Consider the following 17,467-nt stretch of genomic DNA (forward strand, 5'->3'; position numbering starts at 1 on the left):
TTGGAATAATAATCAAAATTACCAGGAAATGATCTTCTGAGAAGTAATTTTAATGTGTTTAAAAGGAGTCTATTTAATGAGTTTTACTTGTTGAATTCCTCAAATTAATGAAACAAATTAGGTTTTCTATGATCTTAAAATGTATTGAGAAGGGTCTATATGCATCCACACCATGTAAAGCGAGTTCTTCCAATTATTCCCAAATATAGCGAACATCAAACAAAAATAAATTTAAATGAAAGAGATATTAATTATTATTTTATTTATTTTTATTTTTACACCAAAAAATATGTGACAGTCATCCTAGAACACACTAAAAAGAGAATTGGGCCACTGAAAGAAAAAAAAATGCTAATACAGGTTTCTACGTTAAGCTTTTTCGCGTGGTGGCTCTACAAGAACCAGCACATCTCTAGCCTTGGGCTAGAGGCAAGGCAAGTGCAAATAATATAAATTCAATACAACAGCGTGCCAGAGTAGCGCCCAACCAGTTTCCACACAAACTGTAGTGTCTCTGTCTGAACACTTGGTGGCACACTGGGTCGCACCCACATAATGACGTACTTCATAGACAGCCGAAGAAAAGAGCCACGGAGGGATTCTTTAGCTTCATGTGCTAACTTTGAATCAAAGCTGTTAAGACTAATTGCTGAGAATGCTGCAAGATCATCAAACTCACCCACCCGATTTAAAACTATTTGCGATAGAGATAGAAGACTTTTATCTGCCGCGATCTGAACGCAACAAACTAGATGCTATGCTCACCGCTACGAACTGCCCGCCCGCCCGAGCTACATTGACTACAACACAAACGCACCCCCTTCGCTTTTGTTGTGGATGTTTTTCAGCACGCAGACAGGACAAACAACAACGCAACAGGCCCTTTTTTTTTTCTACAGACATTTCTTGGAATGGACGGAGCAGATATAAGGATTTTAGACTTGGATAAATTAATTTTTAGACTTGGGATGAAAATATGGGCGTTTTATAAGACATTTAAGGCCTCAAATTTAAGTTTCAGAATTTTAGACTTTTTTTTAGACCCTGAATCGAATGAATGATATATATACATTATACATTTCATATTATATATATATATATATATATCCATATATATATATATATATATATATATATATATCATATTATATATTTCATACTATACATTAATCGATTCTAAAAAATATTCAATAGCGGCGGCACTAGTTTTTTCCATGTAAAATCTACCAAGAATTGTGAAGTGTGGTTGAAAATGGACGGAAAAGGTAAAGCCTAACAAACGTTTCTTTCTCCAAAGTAGAGAAGGTTCTCCACATCCTGAAGTATTTGGACAAAATTGTAAATTATGCCTGAGTAAATAGAAGCAAAAACCGTTAAGTAGTTTTAAAGGTGAGAGATCTCGAATTAGCTGAAAGTTTGTTTCCCTTCATCTGTCTAATGAAGGTTTTTTGAGGAAATGTTTAGTTGTGGCCTTTCCCTTCCATTTCCAAGCACACCTCAAAAAGAAAATGTGAGCGGTGAAGGGAAAATTGTTGGTTGGTTGATTTGACGTGTGCTGACCCGTACGAGCGAGTTGCAGTTGCGCCGTCCTCCCTCATCCTGCTCCCTTCTCCATCTTCAGATCTTGTCGGCGCTGGAGCGGGACGAGCAGGCGAGGAGGCAGCGGCTGCGGAGCAAGCTGGAGCAGGTCATCGACACAATGGCCCTGACCAGCTGAGGATCGTCCCGCGCCGCCGTCCGTCCGTCTCCCATCCTCACAGACAACAAAGCAACCTCCCCCCCCCCCCCCCCCCCCCTGACAACACAAGAAACTGCAAAAGCATCCCCGGCAGTATTCTGCAAAACGGAGGCGGAGATGGGCGCGTCTGTCGTGTGCTCGTGTATGTGTGAGAGAGCGGACATTTTCACACACATCGTTGATGGAGGAGAGCATGCCAGTGAGAGCATTTTGCTTCCTGTAGATGTTTTTGGAAAGAAGTCGTCCATGCTGGAGCACAATGGACAGAAGCTTTGTGGCTGACGTGTCAGGATGTTGGCTTTGTTTAGTTTTTAATTGTTTTGTAGAAATGTCATCAACTGCCCACATCTCTCGTTATACTGCTGAATTTGCACAATTTACAGAAACGCTACAAAGGAAGAATATATAGATGTTATATATAAATACAGCTACCTTTTTAAAGATTAGGGAGAGAGCAGTGTTTTATTTCCCTTTTTTTTTGGTTTTAATCAAGTCAAAATCCAACAAATTTGGTAGTTGAAGTGCAAAGAAAAATGCTACAAACAAAAAAAAAAAAAATAAAAAAATAAGTCGTGCTGTGCCATGTTTCCTTTGAATGTTGTTAAGTGCAAAGACATTTTGTTTGATGGAATGTGATTTGAAATATGCCTCGTGACTGAAATGAAACGTTTGACAAAATGACTCAAGTTAGTTTGGGGGTTGCATTCCACGCGGCCTGGTGAGGTCGGGCGCTTCTTAGCCTCATGTTGAAAAAAAGTCAGACGGCGTCTTTCTTAGCCTGAAGACACGTTTTCTTCATGTTCCAAATGTTCCTGGCTGAACACGTGTGCTGCGTGTAATTTATCTGAAGGAGGTCATCAATGCTAATAAGCTGCAGATCTTCTTTGCCTCTAGTGGCTTTTAAGACGCCCCCTCCCCCAACACTCAAGTCAGCTTCTTTTTGACTTGCTGGTGAGAAATCCAGTTTTTTTGTTTTCTTTTTGTTTGTTTTTCTGCTTGCCCAAAACCAAACTGTGGTCTGTGTGATGTTTTCATTTGTAAATTGTATACTTTCTCACGTGTTCATTTTGTAATCAGGTTGTTTTTGTTGATTACCAACATGTAAATTGTACATTTGATGGTACGCTGAAGGCAAAAAAAAAACACACACACAAAAAAAACTCTTCAGTTTGCCTGAAGTTCAAAAGTACTTGATGGGACCTGAGTGCGGGTCCAAATGATGAGCATCTGTGTCTTTGTGATAGAAATGTGACTTTGCTGCTTTAAACTCTTGTCAGTTGTTTTTCTAGCTCATCTTTTAATGCTGATCAAAATTGCTGTGGCTTTTTTTTTTTTTTTTGGTCAGCGCACCTCCCTTAGTGCAAAGTCAACATTACTTTGTTTACATGAGTGAGATGTGTCGGAACTTCAACTGGATGCATTTGGCCACTCGATAGTTTACTTGCCACACACACTCAACAACTTTGTAATTATGTCAAGATGTTGGCTTGAGAATTTGATTTCCCGTCTGTTAGCATCCTTGACGTTAGCGCTGCCGAAGCACACCAGACGAAAAGTGGCGACCTGACAAAACATTCTGGACTCATTCTCTCTCAGGTTCACGGTCCGCTTGTGTTTTTATTCTTCTTTATGCTTCTTGTAGTTGATCAAGTGACAGCAGGTGCTTCTAATCAAGCATCAATCATGTTTGCACTGTTGGGGCTGATCGTGGACTTGTTCTAAATGTCTTCTAAAGCATGTCAGTCACAACGTCATGCTTTTGTAAAACAATCTGGGGAAAAAAGTCCCATCAGCCGCCTGTTTGATTTCCTGTCCTTATTTTTTCCAAGTCTTCAAACTGAGCTGCATAGCGAGCAACATGAGCAGAAATCCAGTTGAGACCGAGTGGCAAAGGAATTTTAAAAACATTTTTCGTGTCTCAGATTTGAAGCGACTGTCACACACGAGTTTGCAGGTGAACATTCATTGTGTAAATATTCTGTTATTTCCTACTTTGCAGATTTACTACTTGTACATAAACACGCATCAAGGAGAGATTAAACATTTTTTGCTAAATAAAAATGTATTTTGGTCCCTGAATGATGTGGATGAATTTGCACTGCAGTCTTGGCGGGGTTGATTTGAACTTGCATTACTTTTTCACATTAACATGGGCCTTTCATTTGTTCACGTCGCTTAGCTTTTCTCATCAACTTTGATTTTTCATATTGGATTATTTTTATTATTTTTGGGTGGGGTGGGCGGCTGGAAGGGTGGAGCCGTAAAGTGCTTTTTAAAATTACATATGTTTCACCAATTTAGGCTTTTTTCAAGTAATTTATTTGCATGAATGTTTTTTATTTTCCCTTTTTTTCTTAAATGGGGTTTTACTTTTTATTAACAAGGACCTGTCTTTCTGTTCACTGCATGTTTTAATTTTATTTATTAAATGTTTTCCCTCCCAAAAAAATTTTGATTTGTTTTTCCATGTCAACATTGCGTGTTCTCATTCTAACATTTCTTGCATACTTTATAATATAACTAAAGCTGTCAAACAATAAAAAAATTTAATCAGATTCATCACATTATAATTTTGATTAATCGCTTAGTTAAAAAGGCTTTTTATCACACACAAAAATTTGCTCACCAAATTTAAAGAGCACCTGTTATGTATTGAATCTTTCTACATTTAATCAGTGTTGGGAATCCAGGTCCAGAAAGAACAAACCCTGAAACTGTTTGACTTTAACCACAGGTGCTTCTACCCAACACCTGGAGACAAGCTCGTTTACCTGCCAATTAAGTGGAAGCACCTCTGGCAAAAACCAATATGTGGCAGAGTTTTTAATTTCTGGACCTGGATTAACCAACCCTGAATTTAATGTTATGAGGACGTCTTCAACATTGTTAGTCCACTGCACACGCTCATCGTCCTCTTTTTTTCTAATCAGTTAAATTACTTGCATAATTTAAAATGGGAAAAAATTGATCGCAATAGCTTATGCAAAAATGTATTAAATGCTTTACTTTAATGCATGTAGTTAGTTTTATATCTTGATTTAAACACAACATGTGCTACCTTTAACGTAACCATCCGCGTCAGCTAAAGGATCATCTGCGGTCAGAATTAATAGTGTGATTAATCTGTATTATTACATGATTAATGTGATAATTTTTTGATAATTAATTAACACTTTAACTTTGAATATAAATATAACATTACTGAATCTTACATGTGAACATGCATGTCAGATGTCTTATGTGTCAATCCTTTGGATGATCAGACTAGAGTGCACCCCTCTCTCTGATGTTTCTAGAAGACCTGGGGTCCCCTATTTAAAAAAATAAATAAATAAAAATGTGATGCTGGATAAGCATTATGTTATTCAATAATGCATACATTATAAGGCAAGGCAGCTTCATTACATTTAGTACATTTCATACACGTTGCTTTTCATGTTTTATGTTGTGTTTCTGTAAAGTGCTTTGTGACAGCTAAGGCTGTTTGAAAGCGCTATATAAATAAAGATGACAAGGTAACTTACAGTTGTACTTAAAGTACTTCTCATTTAGAAACGAGTTAATGACATTTCAAAGCAATGTAAGGAAATTAAAAGTAGCTTACTAATATTACTAAAATATATAAAGTGAATATCATTACCAATTCTTAAAGAAAACATCAACTGCATTGCATAAATTACTTAAAAAAAATAAAATACATCTGAAATGTTCAAAAACTTCCGAATGATAACACTTCTAGTAGTGATTGAGGGATCTCCCTAATGGGGCCCTAAACAAGCAGCCTGCTTTAGGAGTCCCCATTAGGGAGATCCCTAAATCCTGATACGTCATTGCAGTGTCTTTGAGGTTTTCCAGTTGTGTCGTTGATATGGACCAATGTCAGCTGTCTCTCTTGTGGCCCCCAATTTGCCTCCAGCCAAGAATAACTAGTAAGGGGCCCTATGCCCAATGTCATCAACATTGCGCCATCCAACCCGAGTCTCTGAACAGGATAAGCAGTCAAAAATGGATGGACGTTGAGCCTTCTGAAATCGACATCCAAGACTGAGGAGGAAAAGTTTGACACTCACTTCTCATTCCAAAATTGAACTTGCGTCATAGTCCAGTGGCGTGAAAGGCATCATCAAAATGTTTTTTAGGGTGAGATGTGCAAAGATAAGAAGAGCTCCATCGGCCATCCTTCAGCGCCATCTTCACATGTTGCCAGTGAAAAGGCACACACGCATTAATGCTTGACCCCTTTCAGTGGTCACCCTCTATGTGGGGGGGACGGGACACTTTCCTCCTTGGACACACTCAAGGGTGCCTGCAAATCAATGCAAAGTAATTGCTCATGTCCCACCATGCGACGCTGTCCATCCTGACGGCAGGGGCCTACTCTGGCATGAACAAGGCCCTCCATAGGGCACAATATGGGTCAGTGAATAAAGTGATGGCTGGGAAATGATGTTCTTGACTTTCAGGGCAGTTGAGCATCAGCATGTTGGATTACGTTTAACAACAGGAAGCAGGGTTTTTTTTTGCTTCAGTGCTGCTTTGTATTATTATTGAACACAAGCACTGTCAATTAAAACATTACCTTTGCATAGGTACAATTTAGCATCACAATAATAACTGTGCTTTTGGACTAGCAGTCACTTCTTTTTTCATAGTTTGTCACACAAAATCCCTGATCCCTAATTGTGTCTGCTTTCTTTGGGAGGTTGGCAAATATTTTTGGTGTGGCCATTTACCACCTTAGCATGCTAAAGAAGGTGGCGGTATTGCACCAATTTTATTTGCTAACTGCTGAAAGAAGGGAGCAGAAGTAGTAAAGTAGTAGTAGTCATGACAACAAATGTGTGACGTATCGCTAGTTAAGTAAGCACGCAGCTTACTTGCGCTACACGAAGAATTTACATCACCAGAAAGTGCAATAGCAGACCAGGATTCTTCCTTTGTTCACAATCCGATTTTGGATAGCGAAGGAGCTTACATATATATATATATATATATATATATATATATATATATATATATATATATATATATATATATATATATATTTTTTTTTTTTTTTTTTTTTCTTAATTGTATTTTTATATATATTTTTATTTTCACTTTTATTTATTTATTTATTCATTCATTCATTCAAGTTTCATCCAACCAGAAGTCATTCGCTGCCACCAACATGGGGTGGAAAGTCACTCTGACACCCTGACATCACTCTGAGAGCGCTCTGCCCTTCCATTAGTTTCCAAGCACAACCTATATACACTATAACCCAGGGCTGGGCTGACCATCTGGCATACAGGGCAGATGCCTGGGCCGTGTCTTATGGGGCCGATGTGGTGCTATTCAATTATTATTTTCCTCCATTTTTACCCAAGAGACCAGCCCACAATTTAAAAGGAGAAGCCAATTAATCAATTTACAATATAGAGAGGAAACGGAATCAATCAACATCAATAGCAGAGCTACATGGTAGCAATTGATGGTCAGAAATCATTCTCGGTCGGCGGGTCTAAGTCAAAATGCTAGAGCCGATTATTTGTGCAAGCCCAATACACTTATACTTAGGAGCAACTAACAGTCTTATACATACATATATTAATTAAATAGCCAATAAAATATACACCCCTGTAAGAAAATGTTTAGATATTTTTGTGGATTATTTGCATATTGAACATCCTATGTAAATTTCAATGTGTTTTTTCCCCTATTTGGAGGCTATAGCATGTGAGGTACCCACTCGTGCTGCTCATCAGTGCCATGAAGACTCATGTTGCTGCGTGAACCTTGGCACACATTAGCATGGTGCACCCCCATTCATCTCATCTCCTTAATGGCTGCTCACATGTAGCATCAAAGTAGCCACCTTGTTGTCAGCCTGCAGCGTGATGGCCCCCCTTACCGTGACCTTTCCCAGTGTGACCGCCATCATTCATCATTACAACATGTTTAGAACCCCCCACCCCCCAACAATACCTTGTGTATCGAGCCCTCAGTTTCTGCACGAGACTGGCTGAGGGTCGCCAAAAAAGAAAGAGGGACCGAAAGTGAGCATATTGCAATCAGCATGAAACACCTTGTCTTTTTTTTCATTCTTCATGGCCTTCTTAAAGCGCGAGCCCGCTCCCAATGAGGCCACATAAGACAGCAAATGTTATCGTGGGCACCATGTGTAACCAGCCGAGCTAATTCAATTAAAATTCCATACAAGGAGGAACGCTGAAATTGCGCAGCGGTTGAATGTGGTAATGATCCTGTCAAGAGGCAAATGATCTCGCCGCGCTGACTCAGATAAATTCCTTCGCCAAGTGCAAGATGCTTGCCTTCTTCCCTCCCTCCACCTCACAGTTCATGTTGCTATAGTTAATGGAGCTATGATCTATATTTGCCCCCCTTAGTCTTTTTACTCCTTAATCTTGTTGCTGCATAATGAAATAGGGCTCTGTGCTTACCACAAGCAGCTGAATTCTCCTTTAGAACAACCATTTTGGTGAAACACATGGCACGACCAATGGCAAACTGGGTGATGTCTACGGGCCCTAACGCCGTGAGGGTGCACATGTGCTGCTGAGGGGAAAGTGACAGCCGTGACTGCTTGAAAGAGTGCTAGCAGATGGATTAGTGTCAAGCGGCTTCACTGAAGATTCTCTTTGGCGTGTGCATGTAGGACAAACGCGGGAGTTCACGACAACTCGCTACAATCGGTTTAAATGGCACAGGTTAATATTGTTGCAATAGTCTTTATGTCTGTCTTTATGTTATGTCATCTGATGTCAAGGGTGTCCAAACTTTTGGGGCCGCATTCAAAAAGAGAATAAACATTTGTTTTTATTATTATTATTATTATTATTGTTATTATTATTTTTTACAGAAGCATATTGCATTCACTTTAAAAAAAAAAGTCCTGTTTTTCTGACTAATTTTGGGGGGGAGCTTTGTTTTATTGAAATTTTTTCCCCGTTTTTATTTATTTCTTTATTTTTCTGTATAAAAAATATATATTTTCTGAATAATTTTTCCTCCTGTTTTTCTGAGTATTTTTCATCGTTTTATAAAATATTTATTTTTTCTGAATATTTTTGTTTTTGTTTTTCTGAATATTTTTTTAAAGTGGTTTTCACTCAGAGATTAGAGAACAAACCACAATACAGTATACACCTTCATTCCTTTATTGAGAGCCAGTAAGTAAACATGACCATCTTATTGCATATGGAGGTATGCGGAAAAGTGTCCTCTTCCGCTATTAGCGAGTCTGCAACAAGTCATTTGGAGTTCAGAGGTAAAACAAAAAAAACTACTCCAAAAAAACTGAACACCAGCTCTGTTTTTCGAATAAATTGTTTTCAGTTGTTTTGTATATTTTTCACCTGTTTTTCTGAATAATTCCCCCCGTTTTTCAGTCATTTTTCCTCCTGTTTTTCTGAATAATTTTTTTCAGCCTATTTTTCGGAATATTTTTTTGAAATATTAAGTAAAACAGAAACAAATATTCAGAAAAACAAAGCTCCCCCCAAAAATTAGTCAGAAAAACAACAGTTGTTTTCTTTTTCAAGTGAATGCAATACGCTTCCGTAATTTGTATTATTATTATTATTATTATTTTAAATTTAACACTTATTTAACTCCACTGAACAGAAGCCGTGTGTTCACAAAACAGACTTTGACAATAAGCATGAAGTGGAGAAAATTATTTTTGTTTCTGAAACTAAGTTACCTCTGTTTTCATGTGTTATGAAGATAACTTTTGTTATTTAGCTGTATTCCAGCTGTAAATTTATTTGCAGCTTTGCATGTCTAGAAATGTTTAGTAGTAGTAAATCAGACTTTGACAAAAAGCAGAAAGTGGACAATATTATTTTTGCTTCTAAAACTAAGATATCTGTCAGTGTTATGAAGCGAACTTTTGTTACTTAGCTGTTATTTCAGCTGCAAATTGATTTGTATCTTTGCATGTCTAGAGAAGTTTAATAGTTGTATTAGTCCCCATCACTTACGTCCCCCCCACTTAAATTTTTTTTTTTGCCATTTGTTACGATGACGTTAGCCTCCGTAAAACGTAAAAACAACTCAACATTGATGAACTGTCCCACAGGACAAAGGTTTTGTGACATGCTTTCAATGTAAGTTCTCTGACGTCACGTACATTTTAGTGCAGTATCTTCGTATTTTCCTTCTTCTGCTGCTCCTTCTTGGAGGAAGTGTTAGAAAAATGCCACAAAAAAAAAGTGTTCCATTATGCGCCCCACACATCAGCTGGTTACTTCAGACAAAATATATATACAGTACTGTATATTTATCATTAATAAAGAGTAGTGATTATGCCATGCTTCAAGTTGAAAAGTGCACTGACTATAGACTTTTTATGTGCTTTGGGACTCAAAAGCTTTTGACCTACAAATTCTCAAGTGGTCAAGCAATGTGGAAATAGGAACTCTGAAAACTGAATCCGTGTATTATTTCTCTTTCGTTTGTTGACACGAATTAGTGATTGTCGCATGTGTGTGATTTCAAGTGTTGAAGAATTCCACTACACATCTGTGGGTCATGTCACGCACACAATGGACACATTATCATTTTGAACATGTGCTCAATAATAATGGCATGATGTGCACACAGGCTGATTGGGCCAAATTACATCACGAACTTGTCATTATTTTATTTATTATTACTCATTATTATTGAATTGGCTTTGCATTTAAAATGAAAGACCTAACTATGCAATTGATGAGTATTAATTATACATTTTTTGGCCCAACTGTCTGCTCGTTTGCTGGAATGAAAATGAGACTAAAGCTTATATAAATAAATGAAATGAAGATGGAATTGTTGATGGCGGTCCATGTAAATGTGAACCTTTTAGTTATTTAGCAATTTAGTATTATTATGAAAAGTGACGCAGTTGTGCTCCAGAGGCGGTTTTGATGCCTAATCGCGTTAAAGCACATTTAAGAGGCTAAACATGCAAAAGTTTTCCAACCACAAAATAGACAAGGGGAAGATATCTGATAAGAGCATTTTAATGAGCTGATTTAATTAGCTGATTTAGCACGCTTGTGTTTTGCTGCTCTTGTTTTTCTGTATGTTTTCTTTAGGGGAGAAAAAGAGTAAGGTTGTAATAACTGTGAACATAGCCGGGCTTTTACAAGATAAATTACCGATTATTTCCCTCGAGTTAGGAGAAGCAAAGTTTCTCAACTTGTTTGGCAACTTAAATGTAAGTAGCTCTGCAACAAAAGTGACTTTTTCAACTCTGTACAACTTATTCTTGTAGCTTTTGTTTTATCAGGCAAAGTGGAACTTCAGTATTCATCAACATCAACGATAGAGTTCAAATTCCTTGGCTGATCATTTCTCAATGCTTTGTTAATTTCTCCACAGGTAGAAAAAAACATCACGGCACAAAATCAGTGTCACGCTCCACTGACCTTTTGCTGCCCGATGTGATGTTATGTTAGCACACATGACTTGACATGAAAAGAAATTCAACAGGAGAATTTGGATTTGATTTTAGCCTACTTATTTGCCATTAAGGCTAAGTAAGAATGTTTATAGTTTTATTGTTTAATGGGAAATGTATTTTGGGAATGAATGAATTCATTTATATGGTTTGCTGAGTACATTTGTAATTTAGCGGAAATCGTTCTATTTTGATTAAATCAGAGGATGATTATTATGTCAGACAAGACCAATGTCATGCGATAAGAGAAAACAATAGTGGTCAGAGCTAGCATAGACCTATTAGCCCTTACCAAAAGGTAGTATACTTTAAGTACATAATATAGAGTATACTTAAGTATTGACCATTTGCACCGATGTCACATGATTACGGGACTGCCCTATTACGGATGGCGGAAGGAAATGATTGTTAAATGGAAGTGGACGTGACCCGGAGCGACTTAGTGACTGTTATTTTACAAATTAAAAGTTATTATTGCCCATCGAGCCATGGAATCTATTACTTCAACCGAAGGTCGCCTGTCAGTCGAAGTTGCACATTTAGTTGGGACTCATAGAGCGCAATATTTACTTAAGTTGGAGATCGCTAGTTTAACAGCCCCTTACCTTCTGTTGCCTGCTGTTTTTACCAAGTTAATCAAATCTCCGACTTTGCCGGAATTCACAGCGCAATACCTATATCATTATGTAGTCAATGCCGTCTCTTCTCCTTACAATGATTGTAGTGGCAAGCTATGCAGTAATTTCATGAATATGATTTCGGCTCCAGAGTGGAAAAACTCCAAGCACAAAGACGAAATATCCCCATTATTAAACGGTCAAATGCACTGTGTGTTTGTGCAGTTGGAGTGGACGCTAACTATCTGGCTCGTTAATGTGATTTGAAACACGCAATTCGACACCTCTGTTATTAGAGTGTACGTTTACTAATAAAATGTTTGAACATTTATCTATTAACCTCGCAAAAAATTATCGCTACAAAACCGTGAATACTTTGTGGGCTGCTAGCCCTTTCTGTTGATTGCTGCTTCAATCGACGTCATTCGTCTTCATTAGTAGGTATGTAATAAAAAGCAACATTTGGTTTACTCCTTTGTCTGTTTGTACACCCACCGTACAGCAAGATATGATAATTTTATAAGATAATCGATTAGATAAAGGACTTTATGCTGTGCGAGATTCAATGGTTACAATACAGAAAAGTGGCTCTTTTGCCGTCCAGCAACGTAGGGGGCGTTCCCATGAGGGCTGTGACATCAGGTGCAATAAATCAATCAATACCTACGTTTATTTTTCGAGTGTACTTATTCTTGTACCAAAATTAAACTTTAAGTAAACTCCTTGGGACTAAATTGGAACATTTTAGTACACTTAAAAGTATACTTAAGTAGATTATAAAGTATACTCAAGCATACTTTATACTACTGTATATTTAAGTACACTATTAAGTATACTTGAAAGTATACTTTGTGGTACACTTATGTCGGTAATTTAGTTTACAGCAAAAAGCCCAGTGATGACTTGACAGGGATTGAACCAGCAAACACTGGTACTAATGGTAGCGACCTTAACCTCTAGACCAGGGGTAGGGAACCCTGATTCTCGAGAGCCATGTCTTCCATGTCTCCATCCACCAACGCACCTGATTTGATGAACAGGATCGTTATCAGGCTTCTACAGCTTGCTGATGAGCTAATAATATGAGTCAGCTGTGTTGGAAGAGTGAGACATGAAAAACAGGCGGGACAGCGGCTCTCGAGGACCAGGGTTCCCTACCTCTGCTCAGGCTATCCAGCTTTATAAATAAATATAACCTATAATTTTGGTTCCTTACTTAGCGAGTGTCTTTAAGTATATACTATGTCAACTTTTAGTATATGTTTTAGTTTACTTACAAGTACCCTTAACATTTACTTGGTGGAGTATACTTACAAAAAGTACAAGAAAAGTAAACTGAAAGTATACTCTCCTAATTTTGAGTATACTTCAAGCATACCTACATATACTTTTTGGTAAGGGAGACCATGTTTAGTGGAAAAAATGGGGCTTGAGAGGGTGCTAATAAATGTGAAAGGCTACCAGTTACATACAAACTTCTGAAAAGAACAACATCTTTTCATCATTGTGTCTCCATGAAAGCTATAGTTTGGCCATGTGCTACAAAAAACCTTTGAACCTTTGAAATTACTAACATTTTTCATTTATTTACACAAATGAAAGTGTGAGTAAAGAGTAGCAACAAGAAACAAATTAGTCGCATCTCACTGGTGAGCTATTTTTAAACTGTGCTTATGAGCTACTCATGTGGTCCTTGTGGGCACCATGTTGGTGACCCCTATAGTAGACTTTTGAAAATGTCAGGCTGACTATATTTGCTATCTTCTGCACAAACGTCATCATGAAGACAAAGACCAGTCTACACAAACATGGCCCAACGTAACAACTCAGCTCATGTTAGCTTACACTTTAATGTCTCGGGGGCTCCCCTCTCCATAATGGGTCACGTCCCCCTGGGATATTACGGAGTCTGTCCAATTAACGCCGCCGCCCCCTCACCGACGTCAACAAGGTCTGTACATGAAGACTCACATGCGTGCGCGAACTATCGACTGTTGTGTGCGTACGCGCTTGGAGGAGGTCAGCGATGTTCACGTCCCACGCTGTCAGTCAATTTGATGATGAGTCAAGCAGCCCATTAATCTAATTCTGTACAATGGTTGCTAATAGCTAGTGGAGTCCATATTGGTTGCTTTGCTTCCTCCCACACACAAAATGGCTGACTTTGATGTACCCAATTTGATTTTGCGTGTCTGTTTTGCAAAGCCACGTTGAAAGGTTGCGCTTTTCCTCGGAGAGATGAAGGAATCAGTTGAGGTCCATTAAGCTGTGAGCAGCAAACAACAGATATCGACATATTTTTCCTTGTTTTTCCCCTGAAAATATTTTCCAATTAACATTTCTAAAGACGAGATAAAATTGCATTGCATGTTCTTGTAAGATAACACTTGAAAATATAAATGTGTTTTGTTAGATTTAAAAAAAAGAAGAAGAAGCTAAATCAGACGCTATTAGAAATCGTTTAAAGCTATCACTAGACACCAGATGCTTCCTCAAGTAAACCCTTCAAACATTTTACGCAGCTTTAACCGGTGACCTTTTCCGTCTTCTTCTTGTGTTGAGATGAGCGTGCGTCGCTGTCACTTTGTTGTCGGAGGGACATAGTGAATTCATTAAGTCGCGTCTCCAACACAGCAGCTTGTGATCAAGTGCATTGTGGGATTGAGATAAGGCAATGGAACTGACACAAGGACCCGTAATTAGCTCAATTAATTAACAGTAGGAAGTAGACTGTGTGCGTGTACGTTTGTGGGCATGTGTGTGGTAAAAGACAATGCTAAAACAGTAGCAAGGACTGATTGGTTATATCATGTGTGTGTGTTTGTATCATTACTTATTGAGTGTCCCATGATGATGATGCCATCATGATGGACTCACAGCACGAGGTGCTGTGCTCCTACCTAATGACTTCCTGCGGTTTTCTGTGTTTATACACAGCTGACATTTGCCAACACACTGTGTCCTGTGCAGCCATCAAAGGAATTGTTTTAATAAGTCACACACACGCGCACACACATACATACATTGTTGTATGTCACATTTGCAGTACATTGTCCGTGTCGACCCGATTTTGCACCACTTACAAGCCTTTTATTCAACTCGCCGCGCCATCCAGGTTTTTTGTGAGAAGTGAATGTGAGTCTAGATGGTTGTCTCTCTCTACGTGTGCCTTGTGATTGACTAGTGACCAACAGAATGGTCTGGCAGACATGCTATCTACTAAGCTAACCCTGGGCAAAGTACAACCCACGGTAGGGTGACCAGATTTTCAAAATTACTTAAAATTAAGAACTGGGACACTAATAATAAATGTCATATATAATCATAAATATAATCATCCTCAGGCATTAACGCGACAAATCCTTTTGTCGACGGGGCGGTGTTGGGTTATTACTTTAGCTAATGCTAACTGCTACCTTGGTTGACAATTTAACATCGCTAAACAATACAATGCACTCACCATTATCCAACCTTTTTTGCTCAGTCTCGGCAGATATTGGAAGCTGGCTGTGTAGTTTATCTTGCGCTATTTCGACTTTGGTGGCGGCCAGGGTACAAGTGAGCAAGGGCAGCGATTTTGTCATCAGGTTTGCTGAGGTAGCAACTTTTCTGACTTTTCAAGATTTTTTTTTTTTTTAAAGCTACTCGTGACAATGTCAACAGTGTGCAAGGAATTGGGAAGTTGGCAAATGGGATTTTAAAACTGAAAATGATTTGGAAGTCCCAACTAGGAATGGCTACCCAGTGAGCACGTACAATTGGGGACCATATGGGCACCACTTGGTCTAGTTTGGCTTTGGCTGGGCATGAGCTTGGAATGGGCTTTGTTGTTGGGCCCCACTTGGGCAGTAGGTGGGCAGTAGATGGGCGAAACTAAGTATGGGCAATAAGTGAGCTCTGGCTGGGCTTCACTCCAAAATATTCAAATTTTGTACAATAACAGCATGCGCGATAGAGCTTACTACCTGGCCTATATTTCTTTACAATTAAGTAAATCTATATTTCAACTTAATATTGTCACCTTCTTAAAATAATCGCCTATGTAATTTTTTCATATTTTTCAGAAAACCCAAAAAATTTAACCATTTGCATCATAAGGAGATGATTGGGGGGGGGGTGACTTTATCAGGACTTTGTCACAATTATCTTTTTCTTTTTTTGTATGCGCTTAAGTATGTGCGTGACAATGTGCAAGTGCGGGTGTGTGTGTGCATGTGTGCGTGCGTGCGTGTGAGTGTGTACTCATTAATTCACCGAAAACCTATTAAAAATCCCATACCATTCACCTAAACTGAATACTTCAGAATCCAGCTAGAGTCGTGAAGTTGTCAGGAGACCCGCGAAAGGATCAAACAAAGGAAAGTGAAATCCAGTACTGACCAGACATCACCTTGACCATCACCAGACTACCTACCTGGTTACCAACCAGAATCTTTCTCCAACCCCAGAAACATCTAAATTCTAACAAATTAGGGAGACCTCATGAGACCAAAGGAAAGACTGAGGAAAGGATGGAAGGATAGATGAAGCAGAGTGAGAGCCACAGACATCAGCCTCCACCAATTCAACAACCAGAGGAAGAAGCAGATTGTGTTAAAATTTCAGTAGATGCTGGTGTGGTGGATCTGGCATGCATGAAAACCTCCACCAGAGAGAGTACCTGTAGACCCCGGCCAGGACAGAGAAAGCACAACCCCCCAAGGCCCCCCAGGCCACGGCAGCGCCAAGGGACAACCCCCGGGCCCCGCAGGGGCCACCGGCCGGAGAACAAACCCAGGAGCCAGGTAGCACCCTCCACCCCAACACGGCCCGCGCCCCAAGACCTACGCAGCAGAATGGGGCATAGCAGGCCCGCCAGGCACCCCACAGGAGAAGGGGGCGGGACGGGGAGGAGACGACAAGAAGCGCAAGGGCAGCAGAGAGAGGGAGGAAGAGCAGGAAGGGTGATGGAGAAGGGACAGGGAGGCGGAGGACGGGCGGGGAGAGGTAAGAAGGGAGAGGCAGCAAGGGGGAGGAAGCACCTATAGAGTTAACCCACAGGCATGCAGTGATTCCGAATATTAACCCTTAGAGCCCATTGGAAGTGAATCTTGAGGAGTTGGTGACTGTAAGGTGTCATTTGATGTAGTCTGCTCGATCCTGCTGGCAGTAACTGGGTTCCTGACTATAAAAACACAACCATTAGTTACAAATTGCCAAATACAGAAACGGCAATACAAGTTATCTCGATGTGGTGGCTCTCGCTAACAGGCAGAATTAAGTGACCAAATTTAGATTAAAATATTCTATATACGTTGACCATGTTTCTATAAATGTTGATATTTGTTTTTTATTCGAGGCAATCGAATAAATCGCAATTATCTTAAGAGGGTGACGATATGCATTATTTGGGCCATTTCATACAAGTTTAAGAGCACAAGATTAATATTCAAACCTAGGAGAAAGCGCTACACACAAAAGATACGGCAAAACTCTTCCCCCTTTGAGCCAATTAAAGGAAGTCTGCCTCCTAGCAACATTTTGCTACCTGAACAAGTACTTCTGCCTCCAGGCTCATTTGAGGTGGAAAATGAAGAATATTGTTGGACAGTAATGAAACATTGACCATTTGTTGTTGTCGTATTATTGGTCTCCTTGTTATTAAAGCTTGTAACAAAATATCTG

General features: G+C 39.1%; 1 protein-coding gene across 1 annotated transcript in view; it reads left to right on the top strand.

Moving 5' to 3' along the window:
* The window catches only part of plxna1b (plexin A1b), a 200,459-nt gene extending 196,642 nt beyond the window's left edge, over nt 1-3,817 (top strand). Inside the window, exon 32 of the mRNA XM_086086176.1 lies at nt 1,622-3,817. Coding sequence (XP_085942302.1) covers nt 1,622-1,717 — 96 coding nt within the window. The 3' untranslated portion in view covers nt 1,718-3,817. The remainder of the gene's footprint in view (nt 1-1,621) is intronic.
* Nucleotides 3,818-17,467: the final 13,650 nt, after the last annotated feature.

This window comes from Leptonotus elevatus, chromosome 10 (assembly GCF_054856555.1).
Source record: "Leptonotus elevatus isolate MCC_2025b chromosome 10, RoL_Lele_1.0, whole genome shotgun sequence".
NCBI classification, from domain to species: domain Eukaryota; kingdom Metazoa; phylum Chordata; class Actinopteri; order Syngnathiformes; family Syngnathidae; genus Leptonotus; species Leptonotus elevatus.